This window comes from Hylobates moloch, unplaced genomic scaffold, assembly GCF_009828535.3.
Source record: "Hylobates moloch isolate HMO894 unplaced genomic scaffold, HMol_V3 SCAFFOLD_6, whole genome shotgun sequence".
NCBI lineage: Eukaryota > Metazoa > Chordata > Mammalia > Primates > Hylobatidae > Hylobates > Hylobates moloch.
Window position 1 is genome coordinate 59,901,740 of NW_026652281.1, and position 17,551 is coordinate 59,919,290.

Here is a 17,551-nt window from a genome sequence, read left to right on the forward strand (position 1 = left end):
GATACCATACCCTCCAGGTACTTTAATAAGCAGGGTGAAATTTAGTATCTATAACAACGCCTGCTTACTCAACCTTCTTAACTTCTCCCAAAACTTCCTAGTTTCCCCTTCCAATTCTAACTTCATAACAAAACACACTATGGCACAAAGTGAATTCATGGATGAAATTACTACAACTTAAGTAAGGATCCCCAAGTCGTGAGACAGATTTCTGAGTTGAAAGTGCTCTGTATATCCATTTCAAGCCTGCCTCCAGTACGATGTCTCCTTATAATCAAATAAAAAGGCAGAAAAAGTTGAGTGGAATAGAGTTTGGAAAAAACACAAAATTAAAGGGTGTATGAGAGTTTCGCTGATTTGCATCTGATATAGATATCTATATATCTATAGAAAAAAACCCTCATACACTAAGTCTGTGTCCCCTTTCCTGACATAAAGCAACTGGCCCTGTGCAAGCTTCTTTGGGTCGGCTGAGAACCCCGATATATCGATATATATCGATATATCTATAGATAGACGTCTATATATCTATCTAAATATCTATAACTATCTATCTACCTATCTATATCTATCTACCTATCTGTCTATATACCTATCTATCTATATACCTATCTCTATCTATCTATCATCTATCTATCTATCTATCTATCTATCTATCTATCTATCTATCTATCTATCTATCGGTATCTATCTATATCTATCTAGACATCCCTGGTGAGGGAGTGAACCGCTGCCTGACGGGGGCCAAGACTGGCAGAGCAGAGAAGCAGTCTGTACATGAGGGGAGGTGGTGGCCAGAGCAACAGTGAACCGCAGGCTAGGCAAAGACCACAGCACACAGCCATGCAGGTGTCCAGGACTGTCAGATCCCAGAGCATCTATCTATATAGATAGATATCTATATGGAAAACGTCCATATTGGAACGTATTAAACAGGCAGAATTTTCTTCCTGGGTTCTCTGCTCTTGGTAGATGTTCTTCCGGCTTCAATTGCCACCTGTGAATAGTGAAGAAACTTCTCACTATGAGATTCCATTGCCCTGAAGGAGGGTAGAGCTACGGTACCCACTAAGGCAGGGAACAGAAGCAACAGACGGACAGGTCTGTGGAAATGAGGATATGCTAATAAGGGACCGAGTCAGGAAAACTAGAGGGTAAAAAGAGGGCGTCAGTTAAGCTGAGACAAAATGACAGCCAAACGTGGTCTTTACTCTCTCTAAATCACCTGGGTCTGGAGTCGACTCTCATCGCGCACCCTCACTCCCACCCCCGGCCCCCTCCCGCCCCCCTCTCGCTCCCCTCCCGCTCCCCACACCAACGTGTGCCTCCGTTACCTCTCAGACAGTAGATGCGTTCCTGCTGAAACCACCCAACCTACCTCAGGGTCCTCGCAAGCGCACCGCGATCCGCCCGCCCAAATACCTGTGCTGCGCCTGCGCCTCCTCCGCGCTCTCAAGGTCAGCACCGCCCCCGGCCCATAACCTGGCACCCACGGAAGTTGCTTTAGAGGACGTCCTGCGTATCTTCACCTCTGCGTGGCGTGGGGTCGAGGCGCTCTGGAGAAGGGAGGAACTTCCTGTCCCGCGCGCGCACAACTTCCGGCAGAGCCGGAAGACCCTCTCTTTTGCTGTTTGAGAGTCTCTCGGCTCAAGGACCGGGAGGTAAGAGGTGTGGGACTGCCCCGGCGACTCCAGGGTGTCTGGTCCACGACCTATCCTAGGCGCCATGGTGAGTTCTTCTGTGAGGGCAGGAGTGACAACGGTGGGGCGAAAAGGGCGGGGAGGTCAGTCCTGTGAAAAGAGCCATCAGGTGCTCTGCTCAGAATGGAGTGAGTTGAGACGTTGGGATGAGCTGCTGGGCAGGACCCACCACCTATCCCAGGGTGTCTGAGCCCCTGAGGAAGCAGCATTACGCCTACCTGTCTGGGAGACTAGCGGGCCGGAGGTAGGGGCGTATCTGTCAGGGAGTATGGACTGGGTAGCCTGCCTGTTCATGGCCCATTTACTGTGTATGGCCTGTGGCGCCAGGTGATCCCAGAGTTGACCTTGCCAGGTCAGTCACCTCTTCTCTGCCCTCTTCTCCAGCCGCGGAACAGTGGCCAAGAACTTCAGATCTTAGAAATACTTCTAGCCTCTCCAGGTGGACACAACGGGTCTCCTTGTACAAGATCAACACCTGTCATTTAAAGAAACGGCAGTCCCCTTATTCTTTACACTTAGCCATTTCATAATTGAAAAGGGTGTCAAATAAAAAACCCGAGTTTAGTAAGGACAGACTTTATTCGAAAGGAGTATTGCAAGGGTGTAGAGGAAGGTTGAAGGAACTGTTGCAGTAGAGAGAATGACCATAAGATTTGCATGCACCTTAAAGGTTAGGCAGAAAGGGTTTGTCTTTTATTGGGAGGGGTAAATAAGATGTCAGGAATTGGGATGAAAAGGTGGGTATGATCCACAGTAACCAGATAATGTTTTACCCTGAGCCCATCTATTCTGAGGAGGAGCTGTTAAGAGAGGTTTGTATATGTTGTTTCAGACTGAGAGAAGGACAAAATTCAGGTACCCGAGAGAAGAGAATCTTAAAGTTTGGTTAATAAGTATTTTGTTCCGATTGATCTGTGGGACAAGTACTTCAGCAAGTCATTTACGAAGCGAAGGGTGGGAATTAGAAGGGTCTAGTTATGGCCTTGTTATAGGTAAACGGGGTAGGGAGGTATGGATCAACCCTTAGTCTTATCTAAGTTCTACAGGAAAGGTGATTCTTTGCAGTAAGCTAATTTCTCAGAACACAAACGAGGGCAAGGGGTTTCTTAACCTTTGCTGTTTTTCAAGATCACAGGGCTCTGGTGAAGTTCATTATTGTCAGTTTCTTCACTGTATACAAGATTTCAAACCCTCACCTGCAGAGGCGTCTGCCCTGGAATTTAGCTTCAGTTTGTCATATATTTTCAGGGCCAAATATTGCCAACGTTCAGTTAATGTGTGTGGTGATTGGCTTTTGAATGACTTTTAGAAACTTACCTGAATGTAGAACAAAGACCTTCGAAATAATGTAGTTCCTGGTGCACTTTACCAGATAACCTATCTCTTTAAAGTTTTTTTTTTTTTAACCTCAGTGAATAATATGGTTTGTATTAAGAAAGTTGTTTTTCTTTTGTATCAGTGAAATTAGACAAGGATAGGGAAAACAGAACTGGGAGGAACCAAAGCCTGTTAATCACTCTTCCATCCCCATTTTTACAGAAGAGAGAATCTGGGGTCTAGAAATTGACAGTGATTTATCTAAAGTAACAGTAGTTTGGCAGTCTGGACTAAAACTCATATTTTCATTTTTTAAATTTAAGATTAATTTTTGACTTTTTGGTCTGAAAAGTTGAAGATAAAGTATAATTAAAATACTTACACTCATCATAGTCACAGAAAAGCTGAACGTGAACTTGTTCTCAGTGTTTTGGAATACTAGAATTCTTCTTATCCTGTCAGTTCAAAAGAGGTAGTTAATGTTTGGAACTAATGTAATCTTATGCTGTTTTTCTGAATGTATTTTGGAACTAACTAGTTGGCTGTTTTCCTTCTGGAAGTGCTTATGTTTCTGAGTTAATTATCTTGGCTGAGTTTTATCTTTCCCAGCTATGAAATCGATAATGTCTGTATATGCAAGTGTGGTTAATGCTTGGAATTTTTCAAAGGGAAGAGTTTAACCATTAAATGAAGTGAACATGGGCTGAATTTATTGAGGATTGAAATCAGAACTTGTTTTGCATTGCTGGGGCCTAATGATATTATGAAAAGAACATTAGTATTGACCCCAGAGGACCCAGATTCTGCCCATTGTTAGTTATATGGATTTGGAAAAGTCACTCAATTTTGATTAAGAGTTCCAAATTCCTCCTGGATAAGAGAAGTGGGACTTGATGAGTATTAAAGCACCTTCTTAAATTTGTGATTCCATGACTACTCAACATTTTTCAGGATAGTTACATGTTTCAGATTAAATAAAAGTTAGTCTGATTTCCACTGTTTTGTTTCCATGCCGTTTTGGTTTAAGTTTGATTTCTTTTATCATTCTCTTTTTCATTTTTTTCATAAGTCACATAGATAGTACTTGGAATCTTTGTATATTTGGCCAAGTCTTTCACTACTGTCTTAAATACTGCTCCAGAATGGAACGCAACTCTTGGAATGTTTTGATTTAATTCTTGTTTTAATCAATGATAAACTAATTCTGTGCTCTCATTCTCTGATACATTATGTAAACTGAAACTCAATAGATACCTGTGCCTATAACAAGGTTTTTGTATTATAAATGAAGGAGAGTAGGATTATGATCCAGACTGAAAATACTGAACTCACACTTAGTTTTTATGCTTTCAAGTTGTTGTGAAGACAAGTCTATAGGAAATTTACTAATGGAATAAAGCCATTTGCTCTACTGCACTTTCCTTTTTGATAATTACAGACCAACTTTGATCAAATAGAAATCTTTCTACCATTCAAGCTAATTTGTGGAAGATAGGTAGATTAGAGCTAGCTCCTGGAATTGCATATCATGGCTTGCATCTGTATATCATCCTGTAGTAACTTACTGCTGGAATTGAACAATGGTTTGTGGGCAGGTGTGGGAGAGTAGGTCGTGGGGAGGTTATAAACCTTTGCCATAATCAGTTGGATTTAATGAAAAGTTTTCTTTTTGAGGGGAGTGGAGGGGAGTGTTGGGAAGAGTGTAGTAAATGCTATAAGAGAAACACATATAATAGGCTCAAAGAGTACAGAGGAAAGAAATTAATTCTAACTGAGAGCAGGTTGGGTCATGTAGTAGGTCACAGATTCCCAACCCTTGGGACTGTGGACTCGTACTTGTCCATGGCCTGTTAGGAACTGGGCTGCACAGCAGGAGGTGAGTGGTGGGCAAGTGAGTATTAATGCCTGAGGTCCACCTCTTGTTAGATCAGTGGTGGCATTATATTCTCATAGGAGCGCAAACCCTGTTGTGAACTGTGCATGTGAGGGACCTAGGTTAGGTGACCCTTATGAGAATCTAATGCCTGATGATCTGAGGTGGAACAATTTCATCCCAAAACCGTCTTCCCTCTACACTGCCTCCACAATGTGTGAAAAAATTGTCTTCCATGAAACCGGTCCCTGGGGCCAGAAAGGTTGGGAAGTGCTGTAGTAGGTGACTTCAACTGAGTTTTGAAAAGTGGGTTAATATACTACTTTTCAAGCTTGAGTTTGCATAGGAATCACCTGTGATACTTGATAAAAAACGCTTCTCTGTGCTCATAATTTGGGGTAGCATGAAGTTTCAGAAATTGTATTTTTAAATTTTTTTTTAAATTTTACTTTAAGTTCTGGGATACACATACAGAACATACAGATTTGTTACATAGGTATACATGTGCCATGGTGGTTTGCTGCATTTATCAACCCATCATCTATGTTTTAAACTCTGTATGCATTAGGTATTTGTCCTAATGCTCTCTCTCCCCTTGCCCCCCACCCCCTGACAGGCCACAGTGTGTGATGTTACCCCCTCTGTGTCCATGTGTTCTTATTGTTTAACTCCCTCTTATGAGTGAGAACATGGTTTGGTTTTCTGTTCCTGTGTTAGTTTGCTGAGAATGATGGCTTCTAGCTTCATCCATGTGCCTGCAAAGGACATGAACTCATTCTTTTTTTATGGCTGCATAGTATTCCATGGTGCATATGTGCAACATTTTTGTGATCCAGTCTATCATTGATGGGTATTTGGGTTGGTTCCAAGTCTTTGCTATTGTAAATAGTGCTGCAATAAACATATGTGTGTGTGCATGTATCTTTAGAGTAGAATGATTTATAGTCCTTTGGGTATATACTCAGTAATGGGATTGCTGGGTCAAATGGTATTTCTGGTTCTAGATCCTTGAGGAATCGCCACACTGTCTTCCACAATGGTTGAACTAATTTACCCTCCCACCAGCAGTGTAAAAGTGTTCCTATTTCTCCACAGCCTCGCCAGCATCTGTTGTTTGCTGACTTTTTAAATAATTGTCATTCTAACTGGTGTGAGATGGTATCTCATTGTGGTTTTGATTTGTATTTCTCTAATGACCAATGACGATGAGCTTTTTTTCATGTTTTTTGGCCACATAAATGTCTTCTTTTGAGAAGTGTCTGTTCATATCCTTCGCCCACTTTTTGATGGTGTTGTTTTTTTCTTGTAAATTTGTTTAAGTTCCTTGTAGATTCTGGATATTAGAATTGCATTTTTAATAAGTTCTGCAATTAAGTTTTTTTTTTTTTTAAATCCTTACTCTAGCACTGGATGCGGTTCAGAGTTAAATTGGTGGACCTTAAACCCCTACTAGAGAGAAATGCAAGTATAAGAGACTTTGATGGAGATACTGGAGGTCCTTTTGCTAGCTGAGTGGTAATTTGACATGTGCAGTTTGAAGGATGGATTCGGTCAGGTATTAGCAGTTAACCACTAAGGTTAACTTTTGGAAGAAACATTCAGGTTTCTTCTCAGTTCTCTGACTTTATTTTCTTCTGACTGCTTTCCTTCACTACTTTCTTACTACAGAGGCCTAGTTGAAATAATGTTATAAACTGACTTTTCTCTTGGTTAATATTTGGTTGGTTCAAGTTTGGTTTTTAAGATTAGTTGGTACTTTGGGCTTTGATCCACTTAAAAAAAAATTGGTTCTTTTGTTTTCTCCGGGACAAAAGCTTAAAGTGCATTAAGTTGATTTCAGAAAATCAGAAGATATTCTAAAGTGTTCATTTCTAAGAGAGAAGTTAGAATTTTCTTACTGTTGTTAACGTGGTTTTGCCCATGTAAGTAAGAATGAATACAGCTTCTCTCAAAGGAACTTTTTAGAAATAAACTTAAGTGTAAACTGCCTTTCTACTCTTTGTATACCACTTACTCTTGAGTTATAGAAAAAAAGAAATCCGTACAGTCATGGTGAAATGAATATTCTTTTGGCTTTGAAATGACTGTACCTTTTGTTTCACCAAACTTTAAAACAAGTTCTTAAATCATTCATTTGTTATTTATTTACCAACTGTATGCCAGGTACTGTTCTTGGCAACAGGGATATAACTGCTTAAAAGCAGAGACAATCTCGGCCCTCATTTATTGGGAGAGGTTGATGATAATCTCATGATGAAATGGGCATGTAATATGTCAGTTGTGATACATTTAACAAAGAGAGAGTAAGGGGATAGAAAATGCCTGTTTTAGATAGGGCATGTAGGGAAAGCTTCAATGAGGAGGTGACATTCAGCCCATGTGCCTGGTACCCATATTTATTAACTGCTCCTGTAAAATTATTGTAGTACAGTGTATCTAAAAAGCAAGCAAAGAGCTCATACTGTTTTTAATTATGTAAATCTTTCCATAAATTTGTTTACTGTCAACTTTCCAAACAGTAAACAGGAAAATAATAGAAATATGTTTTTTTAAAGATAGTAATCGATTATGTGAAATTTCATGTAATAGATTTTATTTTCGTGTTGCATTAAAATTTTTTTGCAGACTTTTTAAAGAGTAGTTTTAGGTTCACAGCAATCTTAAGAGGAAGATACAAGAGATTTCCTAGATATTCCCTGCTCCCACACATGCATGTCCTCTACTATTATCAACATCCTTCACCAGAGTGGTAAATTTCTTACAATTGATGAATCTACACTGACACACCATAATTGCCCAAAGTCCATAGTGCACTTTGGGGTTCATTCTTGGTGTTGTGCATTCTATGGGTTTGGATATAGTTGGAATCTTACAGTATGTCGACTCTTCAGATTGACTTCTTTCACTTAAGAATATGCATTTAAGGTTTGTCTCTGTCTTCATGGCTTAATAGTCCATTTCTTCTTACTAACTTAAAGGGTTTAATAATATTCCATTGTCTGATGTACCACAGTTTATCTATTCACCTACTGAGGGATATCTTGGTTGCTTCCAGATTTTGGCAATTATGAACAAAGCTGATATAAACTCTATGTACAGTTTTTTGTGTGGACAAAGGTTTTCAGTTCCTTTGGGTAAAAACCAGCAAGTGCAATTGCTGGATCATATGGTAAGACTATAAGAAACCACAAACTGTCTTCCAAAGAGGCTATATCATTTTGCATTCCTACCAGCAATGAATCAGAGTTCCCATTGCTCTACATTCTTGCCAGCATTCAGTGCTGTCAGTGTTCTGGATTTTGGCCATTCTAATAGGTGTATAATGGTATTTCCTTATTTTAATTTGTATTTTCCTAATGACATGATGTGGAACATTTTTTCATATTCTTATTTGCTGTCTGTATGTCTTTGGTGAGGTGTCTTTTAAGGTCTTTGATGCATTTTTAAAATCAGGTTGTTTTCTGGTTGAGTTTTAATTAACAGTTTGTTATATTTTGTATAACAGTCCTTATCAGATATGTCTTTTGCAAATATTTTTCACTGGTCTGGTTTGTTTTCTCATTTCCTTGACATTGTCTTTTACAGAGCAGATTTTAATTGTAATGAAGTCCAGCTTATCAGCTTTTTCTTTCATGGATCATGCCTGTGGTTTTGTGTCTAAAAAGTTGTTGACTTGTCCACAGCCATCTGTGTTATCTAACAGGACTTTTATAACTTTGTGTTTTACATTTAGGTCTATGTTCTATTTGAGTTAACTTTTGTGAAGAGTTTAAGGTGTGTATCTAGAGTCTTTTTTTTTTTTTTGCACATGAATGTCTAGTTGTTTCAGTACCATTTGGTGAATTTTTTTTTTTTTTCTCTCCATTGTATTGCCTGTGCCCTTTTGTCAAAGATCATTTGACTATATGTGGGTCTATTTCTGGCCCCTCTATTCTATTCCGTTGATCTGTTTATTTCTTCTTTCATCAATAATGCAGTCTTGATTATTCTAGCTTTCTAGTGAATCTTGAAGTTGGTTAATGTCAGTCCTCCAACTTTGTTCTTCAGTATTGTGTTGGCTCTTCTGGGTCTTTTGCCTCTTCAAATAACCTTAGAACGTTTCTTTCTTTTCTTTCTTTTTTTTTTTTTTTTTGATATCCTTAAAATAATTTCCTTGGATTTTGATTGTAATTGCATTGAATCTGTAGATTAAGTTGAGAAGGACTGCCTCCTTTCTAATATCCTTTTCATGAACATGGAATATCTCTCCATTTATTTAGTTCTTTGAATTCAGTCATCAGAGTTTTGTAGTTTTCTTCATACAGGTCTTGGCATATTTTATTAGATTTATACCTAAGTATTCATTTTTTTCTGGGTGCTAATGTAAATGGTATTTTTAATTTCAAATTCCACTTGTTCATTGCTAGTATATAGGAAAGTGATTGACTTGTATATTAACTTTGTATCCTGCAACCTTGCTATAATTGCTTATTGGTTCCAGGATATGCCACCTATTTTTAGTCTTTTAAGTTATTGCAGTTCTTAGAGAATGCAATTATAACTCACTTACCCAATGATTTTTATGTTCACATCTTTCAGTTATATAAAACAGACATAGTAGTTCTGTTGTTAAAGTAGGTTAAATATCTTTTGTGTTTTGGCTATAAACTATAAGATTTAGAAAACCTGAAACAATTTAAACTTTTGCTACTTTGATATTGAGACTTGGGATCTTAGTATCTTATTTTAATTAAAAAAATTCTTAATCATTATGAAAATCGATGTGCTTGTATGCTGCTATTTCTAAAAATGACTTTGTGAAAAGTGGCCTGGCATGGTGGCTCATGGTAGGCTAAGGCAGGAGGGTCACTTGAGGCCAGGAGTTTGAGACCAATCTGGACAACATAGTGAGACCCCTTCTTTACAAAAAGTTTTAAAAATTAGTGAGGCGTGCTGGCAAGCACCTGTAGTTCCAGCTACTTGGGAGGCTGAGGTGGGTAGATCACTTGAGCCCTGGAGTTTGAGATTGCAGTGAGTTGTAATCAGGCTGCTGTGCTCCAGACAGGGAAACAGAGTGAGACCCTGACTCTTATAAAACACAAAAATAAAAACTGAAAATGACTGTTTGAAAAGTAAAAATAAATACATGGCATTGAAAGTGTGCTTGTACTAGAATTCTATGATTTTTGTAGTTTGATTCAAGTTTCTGTGATTCTGATTATGTAAATTTGGAAATACTGTTGAACATTTAGCTGAATGTACATTATGGGATACGAAGAGAGGAATATTCAATTTCTATGGAATTCAAGAAGGGTTTCACAAAGAAAGGTTTGGATTAGATTTTTAAGGGTAAGTAGAAGTATGTCCGTTGGGTAAGAAATTGAATTTTACTTTTCCTCAATAATGATAACAGCTGCATTTATTTTGCATTTAATATTTACCAGGTATTATTCTACATTCCACTTATATTGACTCATTTAAATCTTTATGAAGTAGTTAAATTCTGTTTTTTTAAACCTTTATCTTACAGATGTAGAAATGGAGGCACAGCAAGATTGGAGTAACTTCTCCAAAATCACACAGCTAGTAATGACAGAATTTGACTTTTAACCCAGGCTTCTTGTCCTTTGTGCTGTTGTGCCAGTCTATTGTTTGTTTTGAGTAAGATTCAACTTATGAAAAGATTGAATTTCACAAGTTCAATCTAGTGTTTGAAATTCAAAAACATTTTCCTATAGAAATCATAATTAGTAATGATATTTTTAGAAAATGTTTCCCAAACCTAGTTAATACCTAATATATCTCTATAGTATTCAATCACTTAATCATTACTATCCCGCACAGCAGTACTGATTGACATTTCTAACTAGGTGTCAAACACATCTGCCACTGCTGCAGTAAGTCATAAGATTCTTTCATATTTCTTCTACCTTAACTGCATCCATTTAAGGCACTGCTTTACACCAAAGCCTTAGTTTCTCTTGGGCCTGAAGATGCACTTCGAGTAACACTGATGAGTTGAAGAGCAATTTGAGAAATTGGGGATGAGTTGTGCTGAACTTGAATTTCTTATCATTGTAAGCACTTAGTGAGTTACACTTGTTCCAAGCCTATCTCACGGTTATCCCAGTTCTTTTCCTGAGGACTCTTCTTTCCACTTGGGCTATTTTCAATTAGAACTTTGTTTCTTTTTCAGGTTGCAAAGAAGAATGTAATCTTGTAGAGTACCTTGCCTTCCCTTCCATACATTCAGCAGACATAGTTCCTTTAAGGAATTTTACTGCTAGGAGAATTTCATAGGTCATATTTCCATGTTACTGCTTCACAGGTATTTACTTATTTACTAACTTATCACAGAAATCCTTTAGGGGAAAAGAGACAATAATGATGGGATGTTGTAGTAAATTTTTGGAAGTAGAGAGGTTCGGATTGTGAAGAGGAGATGAGATAAATAGTAAGTGGCACTGCAGAGAGAAAGGGAGATTTTTCTCTACTAGTAGAAGTGGCTTATGAAGAAGGAACTTCAACAAGCTGTCCTGCTGCATTTTATAAATATATGATTATAGATTGCCAACAGTTAATGCCATGAGTACTTGATACTATAAGGCTATGACTGTTTTTAAAGTAAGATTAATACTTTTATCTTTGTGATAAGTAATTAGAGGCCCTTTGAAATACTAATCTAAATTATTTGTTTATAAAGCTATCTTATGTCTGCCCTTTACACAGCGCTTAGCTGATTGTTATCTTTTACCTGGTGATTGCCACCATTTGCCCCAATGTGCTGAACCACTTAGAAAAAGCAATGCCATAGTTTCCTGCTTTCTTTTTCTAAAAGAAAAAGTCATACGGCAAGGTTCTGTTACTGAAGCCAAGACTTCATTAACTTGATTATTATTGAGTATTTTTGTTATTTCTGGAGATTTTGGGCCTTTTTACAATGAACATAAATGATCAAATTCTTATGGTTTATGGGGATATGTATTTAAGTATTCGTGTTCCATAACTAGAACCATTTGTTTCTGCATTTGCCCTTGGTCAAGAGAGAAAGCATGACATTTTTTTCTCGAAAGGTTTGTTTTTATTGATGGTTAAATTTATTACTAGAATTTTACTTATGTTTAAATTAATGCATACTTACTCCTTCCTCCCTTCCTCTGTGAGATTAATTAACATCAGGACAATGAAGCTTCATTGTATCAGTTATTACTAGACAGTTTAGTTGTTTGGGTAGGATATTGCATGTCGAATATAGCAGTCTTTTCTTATCACAATCTTTAAGAAAAAGTAGAAAAGAGCCTGGATAACTAGAATTAGAAATAATTGCCAACAAAATATGTTTTCTAGTCAGTAGGGACAGATAAGCAAGCTTTAAAAACATTCATTGTACTGCAGGTCATAACTTTAACTGAGACATTTAGTTCTTGATGATTAAAACTATTTTCTAATTTGATTTCAACTAACATTTACTGAATGCTTATTCTTGATTTTAACAGAGAGCTTCCCACTTAATCATTCTTATCAGAAGTGTTTAATGTCGTCATAGTTCTTTCTCTTGATAGCCACTGAAAAGAAAATGTTCAGATTATAAAGAAAATGAATCATTTAAAAAGAGAGAATTGGCCACGTATCTGAGAGATAGATCTTTTTTAAAACTATGGAGCTGTTGGCATTCACAAGTCTTTCTTAAGAGAAATTCCCTCAAACTACTAATTGAGGTGAATATGATGGGTAGTGGGCTAGGTTTACTCCTTTAATTTGGAACTCTGATTTCCTTTCAGGTCTTATAAATATTAGCTTATTTAATCTTTATGAGAAAGGATTATTATTCATTGCCATTAGCAATAATTACACAGGCTTTGATGGTGGTTTAGAAATGTTAAATCTGTGAATGCCAATGATTAATTGTGTAGTTAGCTAAAATATTGCAATCATAGACAATATGATCTGTTTGGTATTTTGGAGATCATTTGCCAGCTCTTGTCATTTTGTAGATAAGGAATGAATCCCAGGGAGAGCTTTTCTAATTGTTGTGTAGCTAGTTAGTGACAGAACTACTTCTATCCTAGTGTATTTAATTATTTAATGCATTAAAAATATTCACAATGAATGCATTTACCTGTAACAAATTTTCTTGGCTTTTGTGTATGGCTTAAAATTTAGTTAAGCTGAAGTTTTTATATTAAATTTGTTTAATGAAGCTTTATCAGTGCACTTTGAGCAAAGTTTTGAATTTTAGTTTGTTAAAAGGAAAGGTGTTTTTTTGTTTTGTTTTGTTTTGTTTTTGAGACAAATTCTTCCTCTGTTGGCCAGGCTGGAGAGCAGTGGTGTGATATCAGCTCACTGCAACCTCCGCCTTCCGGGTTCAAGTGATTCTTGCAATTCTCCTGCCTCAGCCTCCCCAGTAGCTGGGATTACAGGCTGTCGCTGCCACTCCTGGCTAATTTTTGTATTTTTGTTAGTGACGAGGTTTCACCATGTTGGCCAGTCTAGTCTGGAATTCCTGACCTCGAGTGATCTGCCTGCCTCAGGCTTCCAAAGCCCTGAGGTTACAGGCTTTAGCCACTGCACCTGGCCTTAAAAGGAAAGTATTTGTAACACAAAGCTATCGCATTAAAATGAGAAGATTGTCTTGTAAAAACAGATATACTCCTTCCTTTGAGAAACGAGAAAGCACAATATATTGTCTTTTACTCTTAAAGTAAATAATTTTCTTTATGCTAAAGTTTAGTGTGTGACACACAGTAGGAACCTGAATGCAATGAAGAACAGTGGGAAAAATTTATGCTTTATCCATTTATTTTATCAAAAGGTAAAGATTTATTCAACTTGTGTTTAATATCTGCCATCTCCCACCATCCTGGGAGTGGAGGCTGAAGAAATGAGATGAATGCCATTTTCGAGGGGGAGAGACCCTTAAATTAGTGGTCACAATTGAGCGTGATACAGGTTATTTTGGAGTTACACATATGTTCTTATAGTAGAAGTTGGAAAGTCAATGAACGTTTTATAGTGCACATGAATGTTGAAGACTCAGTAGCAGTTGATCTAAACAAGCTGATCTGTACATGTCAGACATGTCTTTTCATTAATTGATTTTGGCTAATGACTTCTTTGAATATATATCTGTAGAGATATTTTCTATGTCAGAAAATACTCTTAAGAGTGGCAGAATTTAGGAAGCTTTCTTCCATTGAACCTTTTATTTGTACTATAATGAAACATTTATGCGTGTCTTGGCTAGAGATTAAGTGGCTTGTTAATATGTTTAAGAATATTTTGTTGCTTGTCAACACTTTAATGACTATGGCATTGCTTTATATGAGATATTACATTATTTATTCAACCTCTTTTAACTGTGGAAAGTTATATTTTAAAATAAACGACTGTTAATTTGAACACCAATATGTTAAAATGGTTTATGACTTGTGTTTAATTAGAATGTTTGCTATTCTTATGAAAAAGTATCTTCTTCCTTTCCCTCTTTGTTGTTGGTCTTCCATTTGCCTTATCATTTATACTGTGGAAAATGTCTTTTTATTTCTAAATTTAATCAAAATCTGATAAATGACTTTATATTGTCATCTTTATCCGGAAGTCTGGAGCTGATATTTTTTAAGATAGTTATATCAAATTCACACATTGTACTGTTGTAGTTCTAATCTTTAAAAAATTTAGAATATATCTAGGCATTGAGGATTTATGCTTTTTGACCTTTGGAAGGACATTAAATTTCTTGTTTTTCTGATTTAGAAAATGGCAAAAAAATTATGCTTTCACTTTTTAAGGAAATTAAAAATGTATTTTATGCTGTAAAATGTTAGTGCTGACAAACCCAATTAATTCTGTAAACAATTAAATTTGGAAATTTATCTGACTTCAAATTATAATTGTTGACAATTATGTTTTATATGTAATTCTATTTGTAATATTAAGGTGAACTATATGAAATTGCCATTTTGTAGGTCAAGACAATTAAGTATTAGTAATTTCATAGGATTCAACCAATAAATGTACATTAGATATCAATAGGTGTTCTTATTCTTTAGCTGCTTTTCTACCAAATTCTTCTGTTCTTTCGTTTCATATTTAGTATAGGCCCCCATTTTTTACTTCCAGTCCAGTTTACTGTGTCTGTAAGGGCTGCAGGTATGTTAGAAAACCAGTAAAGGCCACGGTAGTGGGATACTAGAGATGCTCTATGGGAAGGAAGTCTGCTGGTCTCTTCATGATTGTTTTATGCTGCTTTTATCAGCTTTGGCATTATATGAGAGAATTTCTCTTCTGGATTAGACAGTCCTCAGACCTACTAAAGAAGCTACTGGAAATAACCATCTTCAAAAACGCAGTTTGGGTCCATCAGTTCCACATACACAGTTTCATCACACTTTTCTTCTTAAGTTTCTAGACCTCTTAGTCACATTGCCAGAGTGGTAATCCTGGTTTTTATCTTATGACATGACATTTTTTTCCTCCTTTGAAGACCCTGATCTTGGTGTGGTTATTCTTCAAATTTTTCTTTCAAACTTTGTCCGTTTTGGTGCTTTCTTTGGTTCTTTTGATTACCCACTTAATCATCCTGGATTTTCCTATTTTTGTAACCTGTTTAAGGTCCCATGATGATCAATCTTTTTTTTTTTTTTTTCCTTAAAATTTTTTTTATAGATACAGAGGGTCTCACTTTGTCAGGCTGGAGTACAGTGGTGCACTCATGGCTCACTGCAATCTCAAGCTACTGGGCTAAAGTGATTCTCTCACCTCAGCTTTCTGAATAGCTGGGATTACAAGCACATGCCACGATACCCAGCTAATTTTTTTGTTTTTATTTTTGGTAGAGGGGTGTCTCGCTATGTTGCCCAGGCTGGTCTTGAACTTCTTGCCTCAAGTAATCCTCCTGCCTTGGCCTCCCAAAGTGTTGAGATTATGGACATGAGCCACCACATCCTGCTAAATCAATCATTTTTCTGATGTTTTTACCTAATATGCTGAATCATGCAGATTTGCAGGTGGTTGGCAATCATTCAATCAATTTTATGTTCCTCTTTTGTCAAAATTTTCACAAATTTTAGCTGTACCTTCTTCCTCTCCTTTCTTTTACAGCTCAACTCCTTACCCCATTGTGGTTCTTAGGAGATGATCTGAGAATTTTGAATTTTGAAATAATCTATAATAAGTTCTTCAAATAACTCTATCTACTGGAAGGTAAGAGATCTAGAACCTTGACCTAGTTTTTCAACTACCCTGATCAAATTCATATAAATTGTGAGACCTCTGTTTTCAGAAGTAATACATCTCCATACCTATTTGTGCTTTCAATTCAGTAGGATGTATGAGATCTTGTAATAGTTAAACTTTTTTATGTTTTTGATCTCATCTATTTCTGACCCTTAAGCAATTCCCACATTTAACTCTTCAGCACCTCCCTAATATTGGTTCCTTCCCTTTTGCTTTAAGCATGTACATTTCTCTCTTATAATAAATATATTTTTTATATATATGTATTCTAGTAACCGTCAGATTTTTCTTTTATTGCTTAGTTTATCCAGTGATTATGCCCATTATTTCCATTTTATCTTTACATAATCACCTAAGTCTTATCTTACTGAAACTTGCAGAGATAATTACTTATCTCATGCCTAATTTATTTTTTCTCTAAAAGTTTTAATTTTAAAAATTTTGCTTTTGATTTAGAAGCTGTTTTGCTTCAAGCTTTTATGGTATTGCTTGGACTATTTCAGTGGATTTCTAATATAGTTCCTTGCTTCCAATTACTTTTACCCCTTCAATTTATTTTTCCCATTATAGTTGCAGAGTCATTTTTCCAAACATATTTGATTTGGTTACTTCCAGGCTTTATATCCTGGGATTATTTCCAAGTACTTGCAGAAGAATCCATTGTGTGCAACCCATACCAAAGTCTAGCCATGAGGAACTTCACATTATTTCTGGATTGTGCCATTTGTTCTCCTTGTCTTTGTACGGGTAGGTATAACTGCCTGACCTTCTCTTCCTTTCCTGTTCTGATAGTGAAATACTCTTTTTAACCTTGTCAAACTAGTTCAGATGTCACCTCTGTGAACCAGTATTTCCCAGACCTCCCTTGTATATTTAATCACTCTGTTGGAGTGTTCCCATAACATTGGACATTGATCTCTACCATACCACTTATATTTTATTTGTAGGTGGCAGTGAGGAGTGATTAACACTTAAAGTGTTCGATAAAATCCACATATGATGAAAGAAATAAGTTAAGTATTCCAGGACCCATGGTAGACTAGATTGTAGCCAAATTCATGGTATTTACATATCCAAAGAGAGTAATTTTTAGATAGGTTTTATCTAAAGAGTGTATCAATAAAAATAGCTAGAATTGAAAGTAATTTACCCAAAATTATTTGGCGGTTGAGAGTATTCTACACTCTAGAGTGGTATTTTGTATATTTCATCAGACTTTCATCACTCCTTGAATGAAATATCCTTTAATGATATTTGCTGCTTTCTGCCCTAAATCACTGCTCACCAAGCATCCTGTTTCTAATTTGGCTTCCAGTATATCATTAAGACAGTAATTGAATGGAACACTTAGTAAACCTAAATATCTGATCCACTTCATAGTTTGTTTCACTGTATGTTAAGTGACAAAACTCTTACAAACCTTATTACAACCAGTCTGTCAATACAT

At 36.6% G+C, this 17,551-nt stretch overlaps 1 protein-coding gene across 3 annotated transcripts in view; it reads left to right on the forward strand.

Annotated features, from left to right (window-relative positions):
- The first annotated feature begins 1,603 nt into the window (after positions 1–1,603).
- TMEM161B (transmembrane protein 161B) overlaps positions 1,604–17,551 on the forward strand; it is an 83,876-nt gene continuing 67,928 nt past the window's right edge. The window contains exons 1-3 of one of the 3 annotated variants that reach the window (XM_032156884.2): positions 1,614–1,728; positions 15,970–16,071; positions 16,720–16,851. Coding sequence is in view for 1 of the 3 variants with exons in the window: in XM_032156883.2 (XP_032012774.1) it covers positions 1,726–1,728 (3 nt within the window). In the remaining 2 variants the exon portion in view is untranslated. Of the gene's footprint in view, positions 1,729–15,969; positions 16,072–16,719; positions 16,852–17,551 lie in introns of all 3 variants that reach the window. The other 2 variants (XM_032156883.2, XM_032156892.2) reach the window with 2 other exon arrangements.